We start from the raw sequence: 24,347 nt of genomic DNA on the forward strand, positions 1-24,347 counted from the left end.
TGATATCAAGGCAACCTAACAGCAACATTAGATTGAAGGCTGTTTCAATGGAAATAAGAAGGATAATCTCTGGGTAGACGGAGGTGTTCGAAATGCGCATGGCTTGTTAATTGCACTACGTTACGCTCTTGCAGCCCTGATTATCTATCTGAAAGCTGATTACTTCGACTGTCACCTTGAAACACCTTCAGATCCTTCACTGAATGGTTGGTAGTTGCTCATCCTGGCACTGGCTGAAATAATGCGTATTGTGTTATCTCCTCAAGAGCAATGCTCTGGGTTGCTAGCACTAGGATGGAAATATCGACGATCAATTAAATCCTCATAGCTTCAGTAGTCAGCTTGTGTGCCTTGTCCATCTATGGTGGCGTTTCCAGAAAACTTCCAAGTCCAATATGAGAAGCCATGTGAGTATCGATGGAATGTATCTAGCCCATAATTCAGGTTGCGCTCACGTGAAGCGAAGGTATTGTTGTACGGGGCCTGAATAGACCATTCACCAAGAAATACAGGAAACTTTCTATCGCCCGGGTTCACCTTGGCATCTGTACAGATATAAGACGGTATATTCGAAGACGTGGTGTTGCGGGCCGCAAAGTAATAATTGTGGACGTCAAAAACCAGATTATCGCTGCTGGAGAAGTTGCCAGACCAGTATTTCTCGCCCTTAAAACTTCCTTGGAACATCACGGGAATTTTAGGATTCACCGCAGTGACACGGTCAAGCACAGCGTGGATATACTTCAAGACCCAAGCGGCTCCTATATCGGAGAGGGCAGCGGAGGTTCCGAAGACGGAGAGATCGTGGTTGTCAGCCGGCTCCTTCATGGGTTCGAGGGTGTAAGACTCCGGATGGCCAGAGCTCTGGATAAAGTCGATAACAGTATCCATGACTTGCATCGAGTAGTCGAAGTTGGTCTGATTGTTGAACCAGCCCCAGTGACCCGCAGCCTCGCCAATTGTCAGGCCATTAATACCACCGGGTAGACCGTGAACGTCTAAGATGATACGCATGCCATAGCGCGCGATTGCATATGTCGCGATTTTCTTCAGATACGCAGCTTGGTTGCCGGAATATAGTTTCGAGCCGGGAAACTTGATCCAAGCTGCGTAGGTCGTCGGAATACGTAAGAGAGTGATTCCTGACTTTGCGGCCTTGTCTATATCGGAAGTAGTAATCCAGCTTGCGTAGCGCTGCTCTAGCACTGCACATGTGGTCCACACTGGGAGCCGAGGTATTCGCGTAGACCCCATTCGTTTTCAGCACGTCCAGAATATTTATCCCACCAGAGGGTGTCAATGTTCGACTCTTGAACAAGCCAGCCCCCGAGGTTAACGCCATATGCTTTGAAAGACTTCCAATCAACATATTTTGCTTTCTCTGCTCGACTGGGGTGAGCGCCCAAAGCATTGGGAATACCAAATGCGGCAAGCAGAAGGGCCGGCTTGACAAGCATGATCTCGAATTTGAATATCGAAAGTCGAAGAGTTAAACATAGTCTCTTATGATACTTGTTTCAGATTTGAATGCTTTATAGCTAAATTCGTGTCAGTCATAAAGTCATGAGTTAGCAGTCGCCAAGACACGGCATTCCCGAGTAAACCTTTAAGTGAAGGTGGCTCGCATCTTGACTTGAGCGAATGAATAATTCCGAAGAATATTAATTAAGAAATGCCTGACCGACATAAGCGAGTCTGCACGATTTCTGGGGAGTGTCTGGGATGCGGGGAACCAGAAAAACTCTGTGGGGAGATGCAAGTCAAAATAGTATAGTTCAATGAGACCACGGCAAATATTTGGGAATCAAACAGCCGATCTCGGGCTTTTCGGCCAAAAGTATTTGACGATAAAATCTCAAATTCCTTGGTTACAACCCGAGTTCCCACTCTTTAGCTTCAGCCACCTGCCAAGCTCAAGGTCTAGGCCACCAATGATTGGCTCATCCTGAAAATTCAATCGTAGCGAACCCCATGGGGAAGTCCATTGACGCCTAGCTCGTGTTTTGATCCCTCGGGAAACCAAGTTAGACGGGATTTCGGGCTGATCGACACCGAAGACAAATGAATCAGCGCAATTACAGCTAACAGATGCCGTTTCTCGGGACTTCCGAACCGATGTTACCCCACAAAATAGCCTTCTAGCCAATGAGTTAGTATTTTTCAGGATCTGAACTGTAAGTCCGGGATGACCGTGTGTATTTAAATGCTTGGCTTCGTCGTCGGGGCACTAGGAAAATCCTCAAGAATATCCTCATCATTTTTCTCGGTCGTGGGAGCATTGAATTGATTAACTCAGGCCAGAATGGCTAAGATCACAACGTTGCTGTCTGCCGTTTTCCTGGCTATTGGAGGTACCAAATCTTCAATTCAATTCATTCCTGTACTGCTCACAATATTAACATGTTATTCATTCAGGCTTCCTCTTCGGCTATGATAGTGGTATTATCACCTCCACCATCGGCCAGACCGGGTTCATCGAGTACTTCTCCAACCCCAATGACAATGTCACTGGTGGCATCGTTTCCGCATTCCAGGGTGGGGCAATTCTGGGCACGATCATCAACATGTTCACAGGCGATTGGCTGGGCCGTAAGAAGTCTGTGTTTGCTGGCGCTTGCATCTCATGCTTCGGGTGCGCTCTGCAGGCCGGATCCGTCAACATGACTATGCTCATCATTGGTCGTTTCATTGCCGGTGCGGCCGTTGGTATGCTCACGTCAGTCGTACCAATGTATGCTGGTGAGATGGCCGAGGCTGCCAATCGCGGTATGATGTCTGGTCTGTTGCAATGGATGTTGAGCTGGGGGTACCTGATCGCTCAGTGGCTTGGATATGGATGTTCATTCGTTGATACAGCTTTTCAGTGTGAGTCACTACCCGCGAAATTTGTTTGCGCATTTTTTTGGACATGGGCTAACACGTGTCAAATCTTCAAGGGCGTTTTCCCCTGGCTTTCCAGTGCATTCCTGGTCTTACCCTTGCCTGTGGTGTCTGGTTCCTGAACGAGTCTCCCCGCTGGCTTATGGAGAAGGATCGACACGATGAGGCTCTTGCCACACTCCAGCGCCTCCACGGAGACGGAACACCGGAGAAGGAACAGTACATTGAGCTTGAGTTCCAAGAAATTCGCGAGGCTATCAACGCCGAGCGTGCATCGACCAAGATCACCTGGACCTCGATTCTCACTAAGGCCTCTTGGCGCCGTCGTCTCATCTTGGGATGCGCTGTCCAAGCGTTTGGTCCTCTCTCTGGTATCAATGTTATCAACTACTACGGAACCCGTATCTACGCTTCTCTGGGATTTGATACTCAAACTTCTCTCATGATCATCGGAATCTCCGGAGCTCTGTCAATTGTATACTGCACCGGTGGGCTCTGGGCTCTGGAACGAGTGGGTCGCATCAAGCCTCTCATTATTGGATCTGCGGGAATGGGCCTCGCCCTGGTCTGCAATGCTGCCATGTCACAGCACTATGATGATAGCAACACCAATCAGCTCCGTGCCATGGTAGCCATGAACTTTGTCTTCAGCTTCTTCTATACCTTTATTGGAATTATCTCATGGGTCTATCCCGCTGAGATCTTTCCTGTGGACATTCGCAATCAGGGCAACTCGGTCACTACCTTTACGAACTGGACCATCAATCTAGTTTTTGCTCAATTTTCGCCAACTGCCTTGTCTAACATCGGTTTCCGTTACTTTTACGTTTTCTTCGTATTCAACTTGATCGCCATGGTTTGCTATATGCTCTTCTTCCCGGAGACTAAAGGGAAAACCTTGGAGCAGATGGATATCTTGTTTGGTGACAGTAACGTCCCACTTTCTGCCGATGAGAAGATCGCGGAGGTGGAGCATGCGGAGTAAAGATCCGATATAGTCAACTGTGCTGCTGAGGCGATAAAGCACATAAGCTAGCTTTTTTAATGAATAATTATGGAATGAAAAACATCTAGTGTAGTTTAGAAATTAATTCTGCTACCATGAGTCATAAGATGTCATAGCTCATACATCATGACTCATTGCATGTCATATAAAGTAATCAATCACGTTATCCTATCGCCTATTTTGTGAAAACAGTGATTGTTTGTATTAGGAAAACACCAGGAATATGGCAGGCTCTGTATCAGCAGGCAGGCTTACACTCCGTACTCGAACGCTAAACGCGTCGCGCGGCCCGGTCCCGCCATGGCCCCATGGCCCGTACCCGTTTTAAGGGGAAGTTAGTGAGTCCATCCGGTCTGATCTCGGACTCCGTTATCAGTCCAGAACTCGAATTGGTAACCAATATCCTTATCTTACGCCATATCAAACGATCGTGCTGATTATACCAAGCTTTCGGTCATTATCCAGGCCCGCGGACTGTATGCTAATGGCGGTTAGTCCGTGACAACTTCTTCATTTCCCTCCCCTCTTCCTCCATCCTTTCTTCATCGGTGGTATTAATGGGAGTGACGGCACCCAGCACGGCTTCAATCGATGAGCACTCGCCCCTGCTTGCGGCACAGCTAAGTGTTAACGGCGGAAACACAGTGACAGACAGACTCAGCAAAAATGAACACCCCAGCCGCTTCAGCGTGGCATCGGAGGATGATGAGAGCGTCCAAGAACGACCGCTAAGGTCATTCTTCCGCGTCTTCTACGAATTTTCAACTCCTTTTGATCACGCGTTGCGCATCATTGGCGTCTGCGCCGCGATTGCGTCGGGAGCCGCACTGCCCTGTATGACGCTAGTGTTTGGGTCATTTGTCGATGATTTCAATTCCATTGGCTCTGGCGAACAATCCTCCAGCGAAAAGTATGATAACCTTTCCAACAACGCGCTGTTGTTTCTCTATCTCTTCGTCGGCCGCTACGTGCTCGTTTACATCCATTCGTCATGCTTTGGTGTCTCAGGGATCAGGGCCAATAGAGCTTTGCGTCAGCAGTTTATCAAGTCTGTCATTCGACAGGACATTGCCTACATTGATTCGTGCTCTGTCGGAGGAATCACCACGACTATCTCTGCCAGCGTGATATGATTGAAAATGGAATTACCGAAAAAGTAGGCAGCTTGATTCAAGCTATTTCGATGCTGGTCGCCGGTTTTGTGGTAGCTTTCACTCAGCAATGGAAGCTAACCCTGGTGACGGCTACTACCCTGCCAGTCCTCTTCGCTGGGTTTTAAATTACCTTCAGCCTTGGTAAGACTTCGCTTCCTTGCGTTTCGAGACCACTGATGAATGATTCAGTCAGACGCCGAAATCGAGGGTAAAATCTTGGAAATCTATAACTCCGTTAGCAGTTTGACCGAAGAGGCAATGAGCAGTATGCGCATGGTCACGGCACTCAACATCGGGAAAAGACTAACCCGGAAATACGACATCGTTCTTGCAGAGGCACAAAGGCTTGGTCTAACGAAGGGCCCTGTCATTGGATTTCAATATAGCGTTGAAATGTTCACCACTTACTGCGCATATGCTCTGGCCTGGTATTACGGCACAAAACTTCTAAATGGAGGTGAAATTGCCTGTGGTGGTGGCATGATAACGTGAGAGAATATTTCCCAGTGTCATTACTGCAGCTATGTTAACAAGAATTCTAGAATTCTGCTGTCTGTTCTTTTAGCAACTCAAGCCGCACCCAACGTCGCCCCGGGATTCAGCGGCTTCACCAGAGCATCAGCTTCGGCAAAGGAAATGTTCAAGATGATGAATCGCCAGTCCCAAATAGACCCATTGGCAGAAGGAGGGCACATACTAGAGGGCCCTCAGGAAAGTAAAGTTGAGCTACGTTACGTCACGTTTGCCTACCCTTCCCGGCCGACACAGCCAATCTTCAAAGACTTTAGCATCGCCTTCGAGGCCGGCAAGACCACGGCTTTAGTTGGTTCGTCTGGGTCCGGAAAAAGTACCATTGTTGGCTTGATTGAACGTTGGTTCGACGCAAACTCGGGATCAGTACTTGTAAGTGGTCATGCCGTTACTGATTTGAATGTGGGGTAGCTGCGTTGCCAGATTGGCCTGGTACAGCAAGAGCCTGTGCTATTCAGCGACTCGATCTATAACAACGTGTCTCATGGCCTGTACGGTACCCCTATGAATTCTTTGCCTGAGGTGGAAAAAGAGAGCTCTTCCGCCAAGCCTGCATCCAGGCCTTTGCCGACGATTTCATACTGGAGCTTCCTGAAAAGTACGATAACCTCGTTGGCGAGCGCGGTCAGCTTCTCAGTGGCGGTCAGAAACAGCGAATCGCCATCGCCCGTGGGCGTGCCACTTTTGTTCGGAGCTGGCTACTTTAGGATGCGCATGGAAATGAGCAACCAAGATCGCATCACTGCGATTTATCAAGAAGCAGCCCGCTTTGCTTCTGAAGCTATGGGGGCCATTCGGACCGTGTCGAGTCTGTCTCTCGAGCACAAGGTCATCGATGGATATGGGAAACGACTGGATGAATCAGTAAAACTCGAAATGCGACATAAACTTCTTAGCATGCTGTTGTTTGCTTTTAGTGAGATTATCAGTCTCGCGGTCTCTGCTTTTTCCTTCTGGTACGGAGGCAAGCTTCTGTCTGAGGGCAAGAGTAGCGTTACCACGTTCTTTATTGTGTTCATAGCTATTAGCATGGGAATGCAGACTGCTGGCTTCATGTTTGTATTCACATCTGGTACGTTGCACTCATCATTTTACTCGTCATACAAACTGACGAACAACAGATCTCTCCAAGGCACATAAATCTGCTAACCACATTATCGATCTTCGCAGATCAAGACCACGTATAAACGCATCGTCTGGTAACTAATACACTCGAATTTCAGCTAGCGAGACCGCTATTGAGTTCAGAGACGTGTCTTTTTCGTACCCGTGTCGCCCTGATGTCCAAGTAATGCGCAATTTCAACCTCAAGATTAATAAAGGCGAGTCCGTTGGCATTGTCGGGGCATCAGGGTATGGCAAGAGCACCATTATAGCCCTTTTGGAAAGTTTCTACGACGTCAACCAGGGTCAAATATTGATTGGTGGTACTCCGGTGCAGCAGCTGGACGTGCAAAATTATCGCTCACGCCTGGGCTTGGTATCCCAGGACACCATGTTATACCAAGGCTCCATTCGGGAGAACGTCTTGCTAGGCCAAGTACCAGATCAAGCTGCAAATGATGAAGAATCCCAAATGAAAGCCGATCAGGCAGTCATTCGCGCCTGCAAGCTGGCTCACATTCACGACTTCATCACGAGTCTTCCAGAGGGTTATCACACTAATATTGGTAGCCATGGTATGTCGCTCAGTGGAGGCCAGCGCCAGCGCCTTGCTATTGCACGAGCTTTGATTCGGGAGCCAGACATCCTTCTCTTTGAAGAGGCCACTAGCGCTCTTGATACGCAAAGCGAGGCTCTGGTCCAACAGGCCGTTGAGGCTATAACACACGAAAGTGATTCCCGAACGTCATTTCAGTGGCTCATCGCCTATCTACCATCAAGCATTTTGATCGCATCTTTGTGCTTCATCGGGGACCAGTAGTAGAGGAGGGAACACACGAGGATCTTGTAGCACGCTGTGGTCACTACTACGAACTGGTTTTGGCTCAAACCCTTGAGACGGAAGCTACTTGAGGGGAGATCCTTCGCATATTCAGTAGATGAGTATTGCACTGAAGCATGATACAAACTTGCTGTGCCTAAATAGGACAACGAATGTTTCCAATACAGATAATGCGCAAGCAATTTGCATTACCGCTATATTTCTCCCAAATATTTGATCCTAATCATGACATCCCATTTCTGAAAGTGGTCGCGTGCCCCTTTTTCCCGCCCTCTTAAGTGGTGCGTTTAACGCATGGGTGCAAGCTCCAAGTCTCTATAACGATCCATGTTTACTTGCTCGGGATTGTCATTCTCCACATATCCTGGGCTGCCGAAGGGTACACCGAATGCCCCCCATGATGGACGCGGCCCCCAAGCCCATCCACCATGTCCGAAGTATCCATCTCCGCCCCGAGGTGGGGCGTGATACCATCTAAACCCAACCCAGGCAAAAAACATCCCGATCATACTGCCACCCACAATATCCCAGCCAGCATGCATGTAGTCTGCAAAGCGAGTCGCGCATATGAAAAGGGCCACTGCTACCGGGGTAAGAACGAGTAAGAGAAGATAGAGGGGCGCGGCTGCTGCCGAGGAACGAGAGGATATTGTGTTGGCATTTTGATAAACGTTTTGATCACCTGTCCCTCTGGCAGAAGGACGCAGAGGGAACTGGATTGTGATGGCGAACTTGGCACTCAGCCACAGAGACAAGTAGAGTAATCCGGCCCAGGAAAAGGATGAATGGCCAGAGGGGAAAGCAGCGAAGCCATCTTTCACAACGCTGGCGTCTGGGTTTCGACAGATGGTGGAGTTGACCAAGATAGGAGCGGAAGTTTGGTTTAGTCCCAGGCCACCAACTATGTAATTGGCCACGTTTGAGAGATCAGGATCACATCGAGCAATGAAGTCAGGACGAGGCTTTCCCACTACATCCTTGAGACCAGATGTGATGAAAAATGCTCCTGCAAGACTGAGGCCAAGTCCGAGCCACCCTGCGTGCCATTCCCAAAGCCTGCGGCTCCATACACTGCCTGTAGCTCTCTGGCCGGATGCTTCAATTGTTGACGAAGGGATCAAGAGGCAAAGAAGTAGAATGACGACGGCGGGTACACCACATGCTACTATGCCAACGATCGTGATAGAAACTGTGTTCGCGATAAGAGGATAAGATATCGCCGGATCATCAAGGGAGAATGCATGGCTGGATCCTGTGATTTTGTATAAAACACCACCCGCAGCAGCCACAGCACTTAAAGTACAGATTTCAATGTTAGCAAGAAATTAATGATCTATCAGGGAATGCCGAACTAACATGATGATTACCCAGTCAAGCACATAAGACAAAATAACGCCTAAAGAGGCCCTCCCAGGAAGCCGATGTGCCTGTTCTTCACTGATCCCTGGATCATATGCCATTTCCAATGCGAACCCTTTGAAAATGTGGATATAGTATGGAATGGGAGTGGAATTATGTCGATTGATAAATTTCAAGAAAGTGAGGTCCACACTTTCAACCCCAGTCCGAGTTAAAAAAAAGTTACCAGAAGTGAACTTTATCTTCTTTACAGTGAAAGGGGTATTTAATTTTGTCGCTCCCTTCAAGTTTCCACATTTAGCCCCTGTATCCACCCCCACTTGGAGGAAAGAATAACATGTTTCGTCCCTCACAAAGTCTTGGCAATAATCGTGTATCAAATTTCTAATCGACGTTGATCAGAAATTTTCCGATTGAAGAATGTAACTTCCATCCGTACTTTAGTGTTTTAAATTCAAAATTTTCATCGCTGGTGAAAGAGGGTATCACTGGGAAGATTGTGCTAGAAAAACCCCATATTTGTGTCAAATCTCCATACCGTCCACACGAGGAGGGCAGGACTTACTCTTGGAGCCTGCTGCTTCTTCTGTCTTGGCGGGGAAAATAGCTTGGCCCTGGATAAAGTTTGGCTTTTGACGGTGCAGCCAATCCTCCATGTATCCATGCGCGTACTGCTTCTCGAGGTCTTGTAAGTGGCCTTTCAGAAGAAGTAGCGAAAAAAGGACCATTAGAGCGGCAATCTGTGCGATTCGTACACCATAATTCATGACGGACGTGAGCTCGTAGAGTCTACCACATCAGAGGATATTTTCACCCGATTGATAAGGTGTTCAAGTATTCATTTGGGAAGTCGTCATGGTCAGAGACTACACGGTGATTAGGCAGAAGAATAAGAAAACGTCTGTTATTTAAGTTGGGATAAGCATGCGGATAGGTCGGATAGGTCGCTTTTATTGGATCAACCCGTAAGATCGAATTCCTTTTACTCTATCGAGTAATTTTGCGTACACTGGACAGCACTCTGTTTCTAATTACGGTATTGTATTCCTTGGTATCAAAGCTTGACCTTGTGAATACGAGGACCCACAAAGCGGGTTTCGACCCTTTTCATGCTCCGTACTAAGTTGGACCATTGGCGGGTTTAATATCGGATATAAGCTTTACCTTTACCTTGAGCGGCAGTGTCAGGTATAGTGGAGCTCAAATACCTACTGTATTCGTAGATATCCGGTAAGATCCCGATACTCAGAAAGTCGTCAGAGCGCACGCGGTGCTTGTCCTTCAGTTTATAGTGTCAAAAACCTGGAAAAACTTATCTTGAATTCTAGAAGTAAAGGTGACTATGTCCAAAATCTCAAGATCCGATCCAAAACCGATGCAGGAATTCTGAGCTCTTAAACAAGTTCATACTGTACCATGATCAGTGCGCACAGGTATATCATGTGTTGAGTGAAACTATGCAAAAACGAAGGGAGAACTGGGAATTGGCGCAGATTGGACTTTAAATGTCATGACTCATGCACCATTAAATTAGTTACATACTTGTCATTATACTTTGAGGCATGATAATTACTAAAGTTGCATTCATCGGCTCGTCAATTAACCATAAAACGCCGACGGCTTTTATTTTTACGGTTTCTTTTTTCCAAACTATTTTAAATTTGAAATTTTTCCCAAAAAAAAAAAACTTTATTTTTGTATCGTTTCCGTAATGAGGCTGCCTGAAATCAGCTATTTCAGGACTGGGCATTTAATTTATAGATCGGACGTTGAACATTATCATGTAGTGGAGGATTTCAAAGCAGGATTTATCGCGCCCGTGGGATACCATCGTGGCTGCTAAATCTTTGACTGGATAAATCTCGCGCAGATCTAGGTATATTGTGATTTCCAAGATCATTTCTTCAAAAGTCAAAGGACGTATAATACAGTAGGTCAACTAGAATGGCACTCACGATTAAGGACCAGATCCAAAGATCATTCGATGCTCGAGCTTGTGCCTGTATACTCGTTTGACCCAGTACTGCCCCATCTAAATCCAGAAACAATGTTTGGAAATTTGAATACTTCCCACTGTCTGGCACGGTCATTAATCCAGTGCCAAAATAGTCTCATTCGGCTCTTGAAACCCCTCTAACTGCCACTCAGAGACTTCTGTTTGCCCATTTCAGCTGATGTATACTCCATCATCGGTCAACACTGCGCTCAGTTGTGCCAAAGACGTTCCGGTTCAATTAAATGTGCGGTAGGACACAATGCGTCCAAAGCTGAAGCATGTAGAGGCTCCAAAGTGAGCATCGCACAGTATCTTGCCTCTAGCCGCGAATTCGATAAATGCGACTCTATGGCTCATCCGATGAGAAATATTTATCTAACATTCGCATGTTCCCTTGTGAGGCGGCTAGTACTTTCTTGGCATCGGAGTAGCTAGTCAAGAGGATGGCCTCGTGTGCAGATATGTCCAGTAAGATGACCAGTCCTTCTCTATCCGATGCAGGACTGTCGACCTCGCGTGTTGCGTTGTTCAGGATGGTAATGGTATCCTAGCCCTCTCGCATAATATTGCCACGAAAATTGAGTGGTACCAGTATTAAATAGATCTGTGAACTCATAAAAGTAACCACCCAGTGTCCAGAGGATCTCGCCTGTTTGGCCATCAATACTGCTGATGGTGCTCATATGTCGCGTGGCGACTAAACAATTTCCCACAGATTCTTTGTCAACTGTCCGTATGAAAGGCATCGAATGGCCTACAGCTAGATTCTTCACTATGGTGCTCCTAGGAGAGGAGAGTGCTGTTGATGAGAAAATATCGTAAAGCAGTTGAACTGTGCTGACATCAGTTTTCTGGAATATTCCGGAATAGATCTATCCTGATAAGAGTCGTCCAATGGATCCCAAATCGCATAGGATAGCATGGTACATCGTGATCGATGTAGTATCGTTGTTAGTTATTTATAAGTCGTGAAGATCGTCAGCAAGGCCCATCCTGACAGGAAGAATTTTGTAACTTTGATGGTAGGAGACTTTAGCTAATACGAACGACTTCAAATTCAGAATCATAATCAGAAAAAGAAATTTGAAGTCACAGGGAGCTCGGGGTACTCAAACCATATCATAATTCAATCCCATGGGTGTCAAGCTGGGTACCCATCCAAAAGACTAGATAATCTTCGCCTTGGTAATTGTGGACCTTGAGGTCATATACCTCACCCCAGCTATTGTCTGCCCAGACGAGCTCTCCTAGAGCATCAAGTACGTTGAGGCCGGGCTCTTTAAAGGAGAATTCTGTGTGGCTTAAAATATAAAACCCGGATGGCAGCCCGAATCCCATCGCAGAACCTTAATCAGCGGAGATGTAAGGTTGATCGGTGTATAGTGTCATGCCGGTGAAAATCCATGTAAGTCTCAGTCATACAACGAAAAGTCTGGTCGAAATCGAAAACAGGGAAGATCAGGTGCAATAAGGATGTAAAATACAATCAACGAACTGGCGACTGAGGGGGTACCGATATCTATGTCGTATGATGTTCTGCGTCAAAGTTGAGGAATGACCGAAAAAGGATAGACAGAGCAGACTAAAAGCTTGACTTGCGATCCAAAGTTAATCAGCTGTATAAATTCAAGATATTAATGATACCTTGGCTCGTTTGACGCGTGGCTTAGATGAAGTTTTGATTTTGATTTCTTGAAATCCACAGCCGGTTCTTGATTCCCATAATGATACACTACTCGGTGTATATAAGCCTGTAGTGCCCCCACGTTGGTGCAAGATCTACCATGTCTATTCGTGGCTGCCTAGATAATGCTTTATACTTTCGTGTGGAGCATTTCCCCTTTTACCCGTTTCATGGAGAAGACCCTAGCGAGCATTGGCTACAGTGCTTGGCCTCGCAGCCAATGGTATAGCTAGATCTATCTGGTCCACCTTTTTATATTTATTTCCATGGATACAGATGGCGTCGTAAGCTTCAACTTCCCTTATGGAGCGCACGGAGTCATTCTTTAGTGCATTTTGTCCATAGTTAAGTGCCGTCGGTTGAATTTGAACTCTCATATTAAACACCAATATTTAGTCTTGGTCAATTAAATTAGGAGTAGAGCCAGTCCTTGATTTCTCTTCGCATCCTTATTCCACACTTGTTCGATTGTTCTGGGTAATATCGCTGTTGACTTTCCTCTCTTCTCCCAGTATTAGAGTCTGAGACACTGGGATAAACAAATGCTTTACTGGGCTTCACGATGTGTGCCTGGCTTCAGCATTTTGGCTTTGATATTGCTCTCATTCGTGGCGTTTGCTGATGTATGGCATTCACCTCCATCTAAGCATGAACACGAACCCAAGCATCATGGCCCGCCACCCCATGGTTATCATCCAGACCGCGAGACAAACATACTACCAATGGGCCAGAAGATATTCATCGGTATATCCCTGTTTGTTCATATAAACGCTCTATATTTTGCGATTCGTCTATTCTTCGCATTAGTGAAGACATTGCGAGAGTCGAAAAAAATTCTAGGCCGACGCTTGCCAATTAACTCGAAGCTGTCAGAAGATATGGAAGATGAGACTTTATGTGATCCTCAAGACGCCATTTCGCTTGAAAGTCTTGGGGTCAAGTTGCCGGTAGACAAGTTGCAACTTCTTCCCGTTAACGAGATCATTCATGCGATAATTCTTCCAAATTACAAGGAGGATTTCGACACCCTCAGAACCACTATTTCTGTTCTTGCTAGTCATCCAAGGGCTGCGACCCAATATGAGGTCAGTTTGGCATTCTTTTGGCATTCTTTTTGGTGGGACAAAGGATTTATCAAGGCTAACGACTTATGCAATAATTATAGATCTACCTTGCCATGGAACAGAAAGAGACTGACGCGGCAGAAAAAGCGGTCAAATTAATTTCAGCTTTCGAAATGAGATTTGGCCAAATTCAAGCAACATTTCACCCTTTTGGAGTACCGGGAGAGATTGCAGGCAAGAGCTCTAATGCTGCTTACGCCGCTAAGCACATTATCGACGTACACTCAAGAGATGACCAATCTGGTGAAATGGACACAATGATCACGGTTATTGATGGTATGGCTCTAAGTTGTGGTAATCGCTTCACCAACGCTGATAATTTATTACCCAGCCGACACGCACCTATTGCAGGATTATTTTACTGAGATCCAACGCCTCCACTTCGATGACCTCGTCTCCCCTGGGCAGTCCTTCTACTCATGTCCCATCATATTTGATCGAAACTCAGCAGAAACCCCCGTCTTAGTCCGGTGCGCTGATCTCATGTGGGGATTTGCCGGCATCTCAGCAATGTACCCAGGGTCTCCAATTTCAATCCCAACCTCCGTTTACACCCTTCCCTTATCTTTGGCAAAGAAAGCAGGGGGGTGGGATAGCAACGCGTCTGCCATCGGTGAAGATATGCACATGATGCTCAAGTGCTACTTCGCCATGGGCGGGAATATCACAACGCGGGTCGTGTACAGCGCGGCCAGCCAATGCAATATTTCAGCCGATGATAACCGAGGCTGGCGACGGACCAAGGACATTTTGGAAGCGCGCTATCGTCAGGCCCTGCGCCATATGTGGGGTGCCCTGGATACAGGATTTGCTATCCGTAAGAGTGTTGGCAGCCTTACGCGTCCTAACTGGCGCTTATTTTTCAGCTGGAAACAATGGGCACTAGCACATCTTCTCTGGGAAGCGCTCTTCCATGTCACTTGACGCTCATTCTTTTCATCTCGTCGATCCACTCTGCAATTGTGCCTCCTGAAATGCTTCACCCTGATCTGGCGTGGACGTTCCAATTCACTGGCATTTTGCGGGCCGCATCTTTCATCATGATCAACATTTGTATGATTGTGTATGACCGTTGGCATTACTTTTGTGTCAATAACCGCTCTATGGATATGATAGATGCAGGTGTTGTAGAGGCGGGCTTTTCTTTTCGAAACTGGTGGGAAACTGGTTCTCTTCTAGACCGCATCGTCTTCCCTGTGGCAGGTACTGTTTTTGGCCCTGTACCAGCCATTCAAGCCGTCTTTTCACATTTCTGGACCGATAAACTGGTTTATCAAGTCAGCCAAAAGCCGAGTTTTAGTAACATTGCTTGAACAGTTGTTGGAGTATGAGACAGGTGTCCTCCTCTGTTGTTTGTTCCAACGTTTTCTTGTATATATTTTACTTATCCCCATCTTTCTCCTTCCTTCCTCCATCCCCCTTGGAATACAGATCTTGCCACATCATTCTGGTCCCAGGAAATATATGCCGTGGCAATCTCTTCCTCTCTGCTGCGCATCCCCAGTAAAAAGCACAAGTCAGCCTCTCCTATGGTCTTGTCGGAAAATATGGAATAGAAAGGCCCATTTCTTTCCGCTAGCAAAGCTCTTTAGAACAATTCCTGGGTCGCAGTAGGTTCTTAGCTACGAGTCACAGTTGTGGCTCAATTATTAGGGCTTGATCTGGGAGCTGGAATAAGACAGCTATTGAGCTGCCATACCAACTATTTCCCACACTCTACCAGCACTAGAGTGCAGCGCCCTTTTACCCTCGAAGTAAACCTGCTTTCGTATGGACTTGCCACAGTTTGAGACCTCTAACACCTACACCTGATTCACAAGGCTTGTTACTTCAGGAAGATCCCCTGAATATCACTGATTTAAGCCTAGCTTCAGGCACATCCGTTTTATTGATCCTGTAAGGTCTCCGCCCAATACAAAGATTTCCCAGGGATGCTCTATCTTGGTGTCGGATGCCTGTCATCCACAGCGTACGTCAAGTCAGCCAGTAATCCTTTCTTATCACCATCTCGGAACTATCCTACGCTTGACCGACCTGTAGGCACGACGATAAATCATTTACTTCCAAAGGGAGGAAGACATGTGGCCTGAAAAAGCCGTAGAGAGCGCTCGACTGCATGTGGTGGTACCCAGCTGCCAACTTGTATGCGACAGAATTATCCTTATATTATAACACGGGTGCAGAGCGTTTTCATGTCATCAGCGAGCCTTTACGGAATTTTGTTGTATTTCTGAAAAGGCGGTCAAATTTTTTAGCTCCAGTAGGCTGCACACCCCCTCTTCTCTGAAATTCTTACACGAATGAACCGCTCACTGTTTACGGCAGTTAAGTTTTTCTCAGGCGAATTACACCGTGATTCTTTCCTCTTTCCTGCTCGGCTAGCAGCTACGAGAGAAATGCCACAAACTCTCGACTATGGGTGCTCAGACTGGCGGAGCATGAGCCAACGAGCCGCAGATCTTTACAATGCTGGCACCAAGCTTTGGACAAGAGAAGATCTTGAAGACATAGAAAGACAATTGGGCCAATCCTATGCAAGAGATCGATTCTCTGTCCGTCGAATTGATGGAAGCCTAGTCCAAATATCCAATCCTATCTTCCAAGTACAAAATTCTATCTGGTACGTGGCGTGAGTATCCAGATCTGGTTTCAGTCGAAAATCTAAACTCCCTTAGGAAACCTTATGTCAACTACCAAGAATATTGGCAACTTGTGAAAACGCAACCCAACAGCCCAACCGAAACCTACCACTGCTCCTACCTAGTAGATTGGAGCAATCGGACTGCACGAGACTTTCGGGAACTTATATCACAGCCTTCACAAGTCTTTGACGAGAAAGAATGCTTGTGGAAGAATAGCATGACCTGCAAGCTCTTAGCAGCCTTAGTACAAGACCTACTTGGTAAAAACATCGTGAAGAAAGTTCTTTGCTTCGGCCTCGGTGACTTCTGCCGCACCGCCCCTGAATGGCTAAGCAAGCAGCATGACTTATGGAATGAAACTTTGGAAGTGAAGAACGTGATGGGCTGTATGATTCAGCATTCTATGGCTCTCACTATCGCTCAGATTTGTTGCGGTAATGAAGCGGTATCATTACACGCTCAGGACCCAGATTATACAAGCGCTGCAGAAGAGATCCTGACAAAGAAGAATTTCAAAATTGTTGGGCATCACGGTGCAGGAGGATTCGCGGAAATCGATGAAGAATCGATTGTGATATCAGCATTTGCTGCCGCCCCGGTCAAGCAGATCATCGCCGACCTTGCTCGACCTGCACTCATCATTTCCACTGGCTTTGAGGTCTTCAACAGCCATGAGTAAGTCCGCTTTCTTCGACTTTGCATCTACCTAACCAGGACTGCAGGAAACCACTTGAAGATGCCGAATCTCCGAGAACAAGACAGATGTGGCTTGAATATGATGCCTGTAGCATTCCAACCCATTCTGATGATGTTGAGATTTGCGATGCATTGAAAGGATTGCATTTATATCGTAGACGCCGTCAGACCTTGGATTCGCAAGGAGCCTGAGTTCCAGACTATTACCACTATAGACATTGCTTAAATAAGACCATGATTATGCCGGGCCTTTGGTTTGATCCACGTTGAAGTGGGTCCTGCGGCTCATTCCACCTTTCACTTTCGGTCACTGAATTCTCTCCTCTCCATAGCTCCCTTTAGGTACATAATGCACCCTACAGCTCCCATTGTATCTGTACTCGACACATTTAAAATTAGCTTTTACCTACGTTCCCACCACAACAAGAACCAAACCTGTACGACCTGAGATAAACAAAATTATCACAGTACCAACACTGTCTGAACAATAGGTCATCACCCACCGCCCGGACAGCCACCACCCGGATATTATACACTCTGAATCACCCCATGGAAACAGCAGGATTCACACGACTCCGACAATGAGCTTATGATCTACGAGACCCCCCATGAATATGCGACTTCCGCCCGCCAGGAGCCTAATCGCCTCATCGCCGAGAGCGCCCTAAGATTCCATCATCTTCCAAAGCGAGTACATGATCATAGTCCAGGACGAGAAGGCGAGTCAGTCCTCCTTGACTCTAATAAGAGTTACGCCAAGACTATGAACGCCATGATTGGTCGCGACGTTTTTATTCTGAATGATCAGTGTACTACCGATGTAATGGCATCTGGATTCACAACCACAAATACAATGTTTTACGATTTGAGCCCGGGATCGGGCGCGACGAAGGGGATTTTCAAGAATTTGGTCAGTGTTTCTCAAAGATAACGAAAGCAAGACAGATGCATGAGCTATCAGAGAAGTGGTTGAAGTTTACGAAATCAGCCAAAGAAAGGGTTGCTTTTTAATAGCCGAAGAGGCCTGAACATGGGGTTCAAATCGATATTTAGTCAGGAAAGCGAAGCAAGAACCAATAGACAACCTGAAGAACCTAACTAGGGAACTCCTGATCCTGCGCCACCCCCTCCAAAGGAGCCAACCAATCTCCTCGATATTTCACCCACAGTTCCCTCTCAGGCTTTGCCTTCTCCACCCCTTGCCCCTCATCCACCGTTCCTGCCAGCAGAACTATCACGCCGTCAAAGATGTTCAAATTGGCTGTCTTGTAAATCGTGATTCCACAGTTTTCGCAAAAGTTGAGCGTGAGATCCATCCCGTTTTCATGTTTCGCAGTGCACTTCTTGAGCGTGCCGGATACTAGCGAAAAGCTCGACTCGGGAAGCATAAAGTTGGTGGTATAGGTTGAGCCGGTGATTTTACGACAGCTCAGGCAATGGCAGATGCTCTAGTCAAAGTTAGAGTCGGGGAGGCACAACGAAAGAAGATAATTATGTGACCTTGGCTATCGGCTCTCCAGAGAACTTGTATTTGATATTTCCACAAAAGCACGATCCGTTCGTCATGGTGGGCTAGTTAGTGGTCGGTTAAGCTGAGAATCTACAGGGCCACAGTCATCTTAAATATATGTGACATTTAAGTTTGTTTATGATGTAGGAGTTAGGAAAAAAGTCAAACCAGTTGTTTGGGTCAAGTATGTCGAGTTTTGATTCATACGAGGTGACCCCGTGACTGAGTCTACGTTGGGTCTGAGTCGGTCGGAAACAGGCCCAGATGGATTACGTGATAGAGGCACTCGTTTATTACTTGGCCTTCACATTTAATAATTTCCTGTGTCAGCAAAATAGAATTGAATAAATCGAGGTGGTTTTCTAAGATCTGAGCATAGATATGTAAGGGCAAGTCAGCACATTCAAAATACCCTCAAGTATTGCCAAAAAGCCCCACCCGACCTTCAATCCATCATGTATGTAGAGTTCATCGGAGAATGCTTAACTTGAAAAGAAACACGACAAGCAAATCAATTGCTCGAAAATGTAAGATAGCGCTAGACAGCGCTAGACAGAGTTGTCGTTCGAGCCTTGCTTGGACTTTGCAGGACTAGGGGTATCTCTCCAAATAAACCACGACAAAGTGATAGAGCCCTTCAGAGCAACCGCAAGCCACAGACTACTTGCCATGTTTGTGGTCTTGGAAAGGCCTCCAGCGGTCATGGCACCAAAGAATAGCGCCAAGAAAGCGGCGACTCGCCTATTTCTCTTGGGGTTCGCCGACCACGGCCTTGTCCATAGATTCGTATCGACCAAAAGATCACATAAGAGGGTCGTTAGGACAACAGTTGGAATCTCATCAAAAGCCAAAAGGCGTGATGCGACGATCTGACCAGCTGCCTGAAATGCGAGAAGAGTTATGGGTATAATCTGATTCCACTGAATGGGCGCCCGGGGGTCTTCTGGTTTGGGGCTAACGATTCCAGCCTGCACCACACTTGCTGCAATGACCAGAGCGGCAGTCTGTATTCCGAATGAAAGAATCAGTGTAGATCGTCGGAGTGGTCTTAGTGCACGGCCTAGGTGGATGAAGAAGACGTTGCCCGAGAGGAAGACAGTTAAGGCGATTAAGGACTTGGCCCACAGAAAGGCTGGATATTCAGGTTGACCGGAGACACCCAAAGCAAGGAAAACGGTATTTCCTGCTTCTCAGTTAGATCGGAGACTGTTCTCATTTTATGGGATACGACAGACCTGTTTGCATGCTCGAGAAACTTCCCCACGCATTAAAAGAGATGCCATCAACTAGGCCGCCGACAAACCCACAAATAATAAGTATAACATCTGCACGTCGAGGATCCAGCTCCGTGATAAAATACTGCGATATCTGGAATGGGAGGGATGGTTTTTCCGTAGTAACCGTTACGGTTTCGACAAACGATAAATCTGTATTTGGCTCCGTAGAAGTAGAAGACATAGGATCAGATTGTCCTGCACGAATATTTTGAGCTGTGTCATCTGGTGCATGATTCATGCGATCGATATTACTATCAGTGCTGTTTTCTGTTCTTGTGGACAAACGTGGTCTCCTGGGACTGTCCATTTTGAATGAGCGATAATAGATACCGAAGCGAAGAACGAGTCTGGGTCCAATGTTGCATGGGATCCTCCTAAATTTGAGTTGATCCTGGTTAGACAGGCAAACGCTTTACGAAATGACGCAAGCAGGGGTTTCCCTGCGGATAACCTCCGTCAAAGTCTTCGCATTATGGAGATTTCCACGGTTTTTCTGAATCCATGGTATCCAAGCTCTTGGCAGAAAACTATGGAGAAGATCATTCAAATGCCAAGTGCAGTGCCTCGTTGGAGAGAAAAAATGATTCTCATTCGACGGGAAGATGGAGCTAGTGCCGGATCAGGATGATCGACGGTTAGTGACATCCTTATCGGTGGGAGAGTTCATGCCAAGACCATGCCAAGGATATCCACTCGTACACTGAGTGGGAGCCTAGGAACCTGCCCAACTTCGAGCTAACCGGTGTTTACTGCACAGTCAGATATGACTTATCGCCAGGTGCAGCCTAGTCGGAATATCAATCAAAGTTTGAGACACGAAAAAAAGGAAAATACAGGCTCATCTGGAATGTTGAAGCTAAAAGTCTATTGTTCAGAGGTTAGAGGAAACATATTAGGTAGAGCATGGTACAGGAAAAGACAGACCTAGACCAGTCGACCCAGAAATAATGCCGTTGAATGATCCTGAAGGCTCACCAGGGTGTTTCTGCAGCACTTCATGTTCTAAGAGTAATCTCGGGAAAATTTATTGGTTCGGAATCTGAAATGGTGTGGCTGAGTCCCCGGATCTATCGTACACGGGTTTTGAATCTTGGCAGCTGCGATTCTCCAAGGGATGCCAAGTCTAGGTTCAGCACGCTGTACCAAGGAGACCATACTGAGGAATCATTGCCAAGTACAATGAATGCAGAGATGAACAAGGCAACGGGAGAGGGCCGGACAGAGAGGAGGTGGTTGGGAGTGATTTTCATTCATGCATTAATGAAACCATGTGAAGTACAAGCGCCAGATGTCTGACTTTGGCCTTTATGCCTTGACCGCCTGTAACACACATGTGCAGTATAATTTATTTTTGCAATTTTATTATTCAAATTTTCTGAAAAGTCGAAAGGAAAAACTATTCATTTTCAAATAGGTGAAGAAGCTTGTCAGTGGTTATGCTGAAATTACGTTGAAATTACAGTAGTGTCAAGCTAGTATGTGCCAGCGGGTTAGCCCGAATGATTCAATGTTATCATCCACAACCATCCGACTTATTCTCTCCGACCGCTCCCATTGACTGTAACGGTGACACAAGCCCGGCTCTCCCCTTGCTGACATTAATCTTACCTGGACATCATCTCATGGCTTTAGAGGATACAGCGGTCGGGATGCCAACTCTCGATGTTTTAGAGAAGGGACCTCCTGTCCGCATCGTTCTACATATTCAGCCCGATCTTCAAAGAAACTCTGAGATCAACCTCCGGACAAAGCGCCTCAAAATCGTGGACTCGTTCTTTGAATGGACGAAACCACACGCGCTGAATCGCGAATACACATATGTCCATTTCTCGACTGAACATGAGCTGCAAAGCTGGATTCTCATTGACGCATGTACTGGCGCGATTCCGGAAGGATCAGTCCCCGATAGTATTCCTATTTTGCTTTACATTGTCTCCAAAGAAAAGGATGGGCTGTACGTGTCTACGATGCGAATATCTTCATTTATCTTACTGATATACCTCCAGTGTCTTCAAGAAGGCGAGATCTTCGCCTTTCATCCTTGAGTATATTCGCTCAAATACTGACAAAGTTCCTTGGAAAGCGGAAAAGTGTGAGCATGCTTGCCTCCTTCTCCCTCCTCGGCTCAATACTGACCAACCAATTACCCCGCAGTTCTTGAGCTGCCAATAGATCGCTCTGCAGTTAAAGAAAGCAATCCCAACGCTGCAAGCCAAGTCCCACGATGGAAGAATCACCAAACGTGGAGCTCAGCTTCACACATTTTCGAATCGGGAATCGAAGCTAAGTTACGCCAAAACATATCGTGCACGGATCCAGAGGAGATAGCGATTCAACCCGACCCCACAACACCTCTGAGCAGCCCTGTCAGCCACATATCACTTTTGAATATCCCTATTCGCTCTCAGGACCGCCCGATTCGTGTTCTGTTACAGATCTCGAATGATGACCCTCTCGGGGATCTCCGAGAGCAATGCACGGTCGCCTCGAGGGCCTTCTTGAAATGCATGATGGGGGATGAGTATCAAAAGACAAAGACAACTTATCTCATCCGTGCGATGAATCTCTTTGTGAAGAGTGCAATGGAGACCTGGATTTTAGCGGACTACTGGGTTGGACTGTCGAAAGGGACTGGAAAGCCCCCACTGTTGACAATGACCTATCGAGGGGAAGTGTTGGATGGGCGCATGTGAGTCCAATTCCCTCCAACTGTTTTTGTGACTTCCCACATTCCATGATTTTTATTGGGTCGGTGTGAAAGAATTGGTGGAATTATATCCGCGCTGTCGTCAGCTACTGGCGTGGGCGTTGTGGCTGATACGCGCTTTCTTTCAGGAAATTTCAGCCGACGAAACTGGGTAATATGGGCGTACAGGCCACCTGTGTAAGGAGGCCCATGATACCGATGATATTTAACTATCAGTTTTCTCTATTTTGAATCAAAAGCTGATATAGTGGAAATATTCTAGTCCATGTTTTTGACGAAATTCCACTTGGCGAGAAAATATACCTCGGTAACGGTCGAGGGGGTGGAACTTGCAAGCGAGTCTGGTTTTACAACCTCAAGGGACCTGAACCATTCATTTTCTCAAGCACAGCTAAGTAACTCACTGGATGTACTGGTGTCAGGCGACTGGGCGGTACTGAATCAAGAAGTCGGTAGTGGACTGTCAAGTTGGGAATTTGTCGGCGAGGAATAACAGTACACATGGTGGTGCCGAGATGACTACTCATGCTCCCCTGTAGATTTACCCTGGAGCCGCACCGATTCAAGAGCACTATTACCCAATATCGTTATTTACTATTCAATGATATCCCAATTTTCAATGGATATGTATGAAAATTAACATTACATATATGTACCTACTACTTTTGATTAATGCAAAATGTACGCCCTTACGAGCGCGCTGACATATGTGGGTAAAAATTCGATTTTCATATGATTTTTAGCATTTCAAATTTTCAACTGTACGCACATGTATATCCTTGACTTCTTTAGAATAAAAAGTAACACATTTCTCCAAGTCCGAAGAGAGCTCCTGATAAGAACTAACCAGCCCTTTTAACTCCGCGTGGATTGAACTCTGCAAACCTGCGGAAGAACACACATCACGTTTATCGTTGAGAGTGGCAAAGAGACCTCTCAAAAGATCCGAGAACTATAAGCTGGGAGTCAGCATCCATCTCTACCTGAGTTTATGCAACCCTTGATCAAAATTTGATTGACTGACCGCCTCAAAGGCGTCAATGAGACTTAGTTGGGCCGCCTCTGTGTATGAACGATTCTCATGCTTGGTGCTGACCAATGGAACGAGTTGTTTTAAATTAGCCAGTACGGCCTGTTGGGATCAGTCATCCGAGCTTGAATTTTGTGAATCGGGACACGTACCTCGCCATGAGTTGAAACGTTATCTTTGGAAATGTCATCCGCGGCTATGTCAGTCTTTTTGGCCTGATCGCAGCATGAATCAAGTGTAGATTGCATTTTGGAAGTCTATAGGGCGATGATGTTGGAAGGAAAAAATGGATTTTAAGGTATCATTCACAGGCTGCTCGAAGGCTACTTTTAAATTTTAACAAAGGCAAGTGCCCAAGTCCGGATCTTCATTATACCCCGCTTTGCAAGGTCGGAAGAGGAGTTTGGCCACTTTTTATTCGAGCTAAAGATGATGTACAGGCAGTAGTGGACATCTGATAACTCTGGTAGTAAGGTTTGCCGAGGTGGGAATGTAGATCAAGTTACTCCGCATGCGGCATAACGGACCCTTTGAGCCTGGAAAACTCTGATATGTTGGCTCGATAGTATTAGACCAGGGCAATTAATTTAATTGGAAGTTCGGAAAGATGAATTAGGGAATTCATTACTTTGAAGACGTGAAGGATCTGCAAACATGAACGTCATTACGGGGATAATTTGACGATCGGGCATGTTATTGCAGATGACGGCAGTGATGGTTATCCACTGGACATATTCTTGTTTTTTATGCTTGCCATGTCTCCAGAATTCATTGAGATAGATTATATTGGGATTTTTTGACCTCTT

The 24,347-nt window shown here is 46.4% G+C and overlaps 11 protein-coding genes across 11 annotated transcripts; 6 read left to right on the forward strand and 5 right to left on the reverse strand.

Annotated features, from left to right (window-relative positions):
* Positions 1-330: 330 nt before the first annotated feature.
* N7520_000507 (uncharacterized protein) lies at positions 331-1,457 on the reverse strand (the record flags this gene model as incomplete). Its single annotated transcript, XM_057134442.1, is given in 2 exon segments — positions 331-1,205; positions 1,223-1,457. 2 exon segments carry the CDS (start codon positions 1,455-1,457, stop codon positions 331-333), a joined length of 1,110 nt encoding a protein of 369 aa, XP_057000378.1.
* Positions 1,458-2,302: 845 nt separating this feature from the next.
* Positions 2,303-3,865, forward strand: N7520_000508 (sugar porter family MFS transporter; the record flags this gene model as incomplete). The annotated part of the gene is made up of 3 exons (XM_057134443.1): positions 2,303-2,351; positions 2,416-2,865; positions 2,937-3,865. 3 exons carry the CDS (start codon positions 2,303-2,305, stop codon positions 3,863-3,865), a joined length of 1,428 nt encoding a protein of 475 aa, XP_057000379.1.
* Positions 3,866-4,443: 578 nt separating this feature from the next.
* Positions 4,444-5,019, forward strand: N7520_000509 (uncharacterized protein; the record flags this gene model as incomplete). Its single annotated transcript, XM_057134444.1, has 1 exon — positions 4,444-5,019. One exon carries the CDS (start codon positions 4,444-4,446, stop codon positions 5,017-5,019), a length of 576 nt encoding a protein of 191 aa, XP_057000380.1.
* An 88-nt stretch (positions 5,020-5,107) lies between these two features.
* N7520_000510 (uncharacterized protein) lies at positions 5,108-7,495 on the forward strand (the record flags this gene model as incomplete). Its single annotated transcript, XM_057134445.1, has 6 exons — positions 5,108-5,158; positions 5,230-5,528; positions 5,583-5,943; positions 5,995-6,643; positions 6,693-6,752; positions 6,795-7,495. 6 exons carry the CDS (start codon positions 5,108-5,110, stop codon positions 7,493-7,495), a joined length of 2,121 nt encoding a protein of 706 aa, XP_057000381.1.
* Positions 7,496-7,803: 308 nt separating this feature from the next.
* N7520_000511 (phosphatase PAP2 family protein) lies at positions 7,804-9,603 on the reverse strand (the record flags this gene model as incomplete). The annotated part of the gene is made up of 3 exons (XM_057134446.1): positions 7,804-8,809; positions 8,873-8,990; positions 9,441-9,603. The coding sequence occupies 3 exons, from the start codon at positions 9,601-9,603 to the stop codon at positions 7,804-7,806; spliced, it is 1,287 nt and encodes a 428-aa protein (XP_057000382.1).
* Positions 9,604-11,105: 1,502 nt separating this feature from the next.
* Positions 11,106-11,938, reverse strand: N7520_000512 (uncharacterized protein; the record flags this gene model as incomplete). Its single annotated transcript, XM_057134447.1, has 4 exons — positions 11,106-11,217; positions 11,252-11,374; positions 11,445-11,743; positions 11,870-11,938. The coding sequence occupies 4 exons, from the start codon at positions 11,936-11,938 to the stop codon at positions 11,106-11,108; spliced, it is 603 nt and encodes a 200-aa protein (XP_057000383.1).
* Positions 11,939-13,277: 1,339 nt separating this feature from the next.
* On the forward strand, positions 13,278-14,603 carry N7520_000513 (glycosyltransferase family 2 protein; the record flags this gene model as incomplete). Its single annotated transcript, XM_057134448.1, has 3 exons — positions 13,278-13,640; positions 13,721-13,955; positions 14,011-14,603. 3 exons carry the CDS (start codon positions 13,278-13,280, stop codon positions 14,601-14,603), a joined length of 1,191 nt encoding a protein of 396 aa, XP_057000384.1.
* Positions 14,604-16,075: 1,472 nt separating this feature from the next.
* On the forward strand, positions 16,076-17,000 carry N7520_000514 (uncharacterized protein; the record flags this gene model as incomplete). The annotated part of the gene is made up of 2 exons (XM_057134449.1): positions 16,076-16,299; positions 16,355-17,000. The coding sequence occupies 2 exons, from the start codon at positions 16,076-16,078 to the stop codon at positions 16,998-17,000; spliced, it is 870 nt and encodes a 289-aa protein (XP_057000385.1).
* A 1,111-nt stretch (positions 17,001-18,111) lies between these two features.
* On the reverse strand, positions 18,112-18,583 carry N7520_000515 (GFA family protein; the record flags this gene model as incomplete). Its single annotated transcript, XM_057134450.1, has 2 exons — positions 18,112-18,465; positions 18,518-18,583. 2 exons carry the CDS (start codon positions 18,581-18,583, stop codon positions 18,112-18,114), a joined length of 420 nt encoding a protein of 139 aa, XP_057000386.1.
* A 492-nt stretch (positions 18,584-19,075) lies between these two features.
* On the reverse strand, positions 19,076-20,042 carry N7520_000516 (YoaK family protein; the record flags this gene model as incomplete). The annotated part of the gene is made up of 2 exons (XM_057134451.1): positions 19,076-19,710; positions 19,763-20,042. The coding sequence occupies 2 exons, from the start codon at positions 20,040-20,042 to the stop codon at positions 19,076-19,078; spliced, it is 915 nt and encodes a 304-aa protein (XP_057000387.1).
* A 1,384-nt stretch (positions 20,043-21,426) lies between these two features.
* N7520_000517 (uncharacterized protein) lies at positions 21,427-22,497 on the forward strand (the record flags this gene model as incomplete). Its single annotated transcript, XM_057134452.1, has 3 exons — positions 21,427-21,758; positions 21,811-21,896; positions 21,959-22,497. The coding sequence occupies 3 exons, from the start codon at positions 21,427-21,429 to the stop codon at positions 22,495-22,497; spliced, it is 957 nt and encodes a 318-aa protein (XP_057000388.1).
* Positions 22,498-24,347: the final 1,850 nt, after the last annotated feature.

Source organism: Penicillium odoratum, assembly GCF_028828045.1.
Source record: "Penicillium odoratum strain IBT 22623 chromosome Unknown utg000001l_segment0_segment0, whole genome shotgun sequence".
Lineage (NCBI taxonomy): Eukaryota > Fungi > Ascomycota > Eurotiomycetes > Eurotiales > Aspergillaceae > Penicillium > Penicillium odoratum.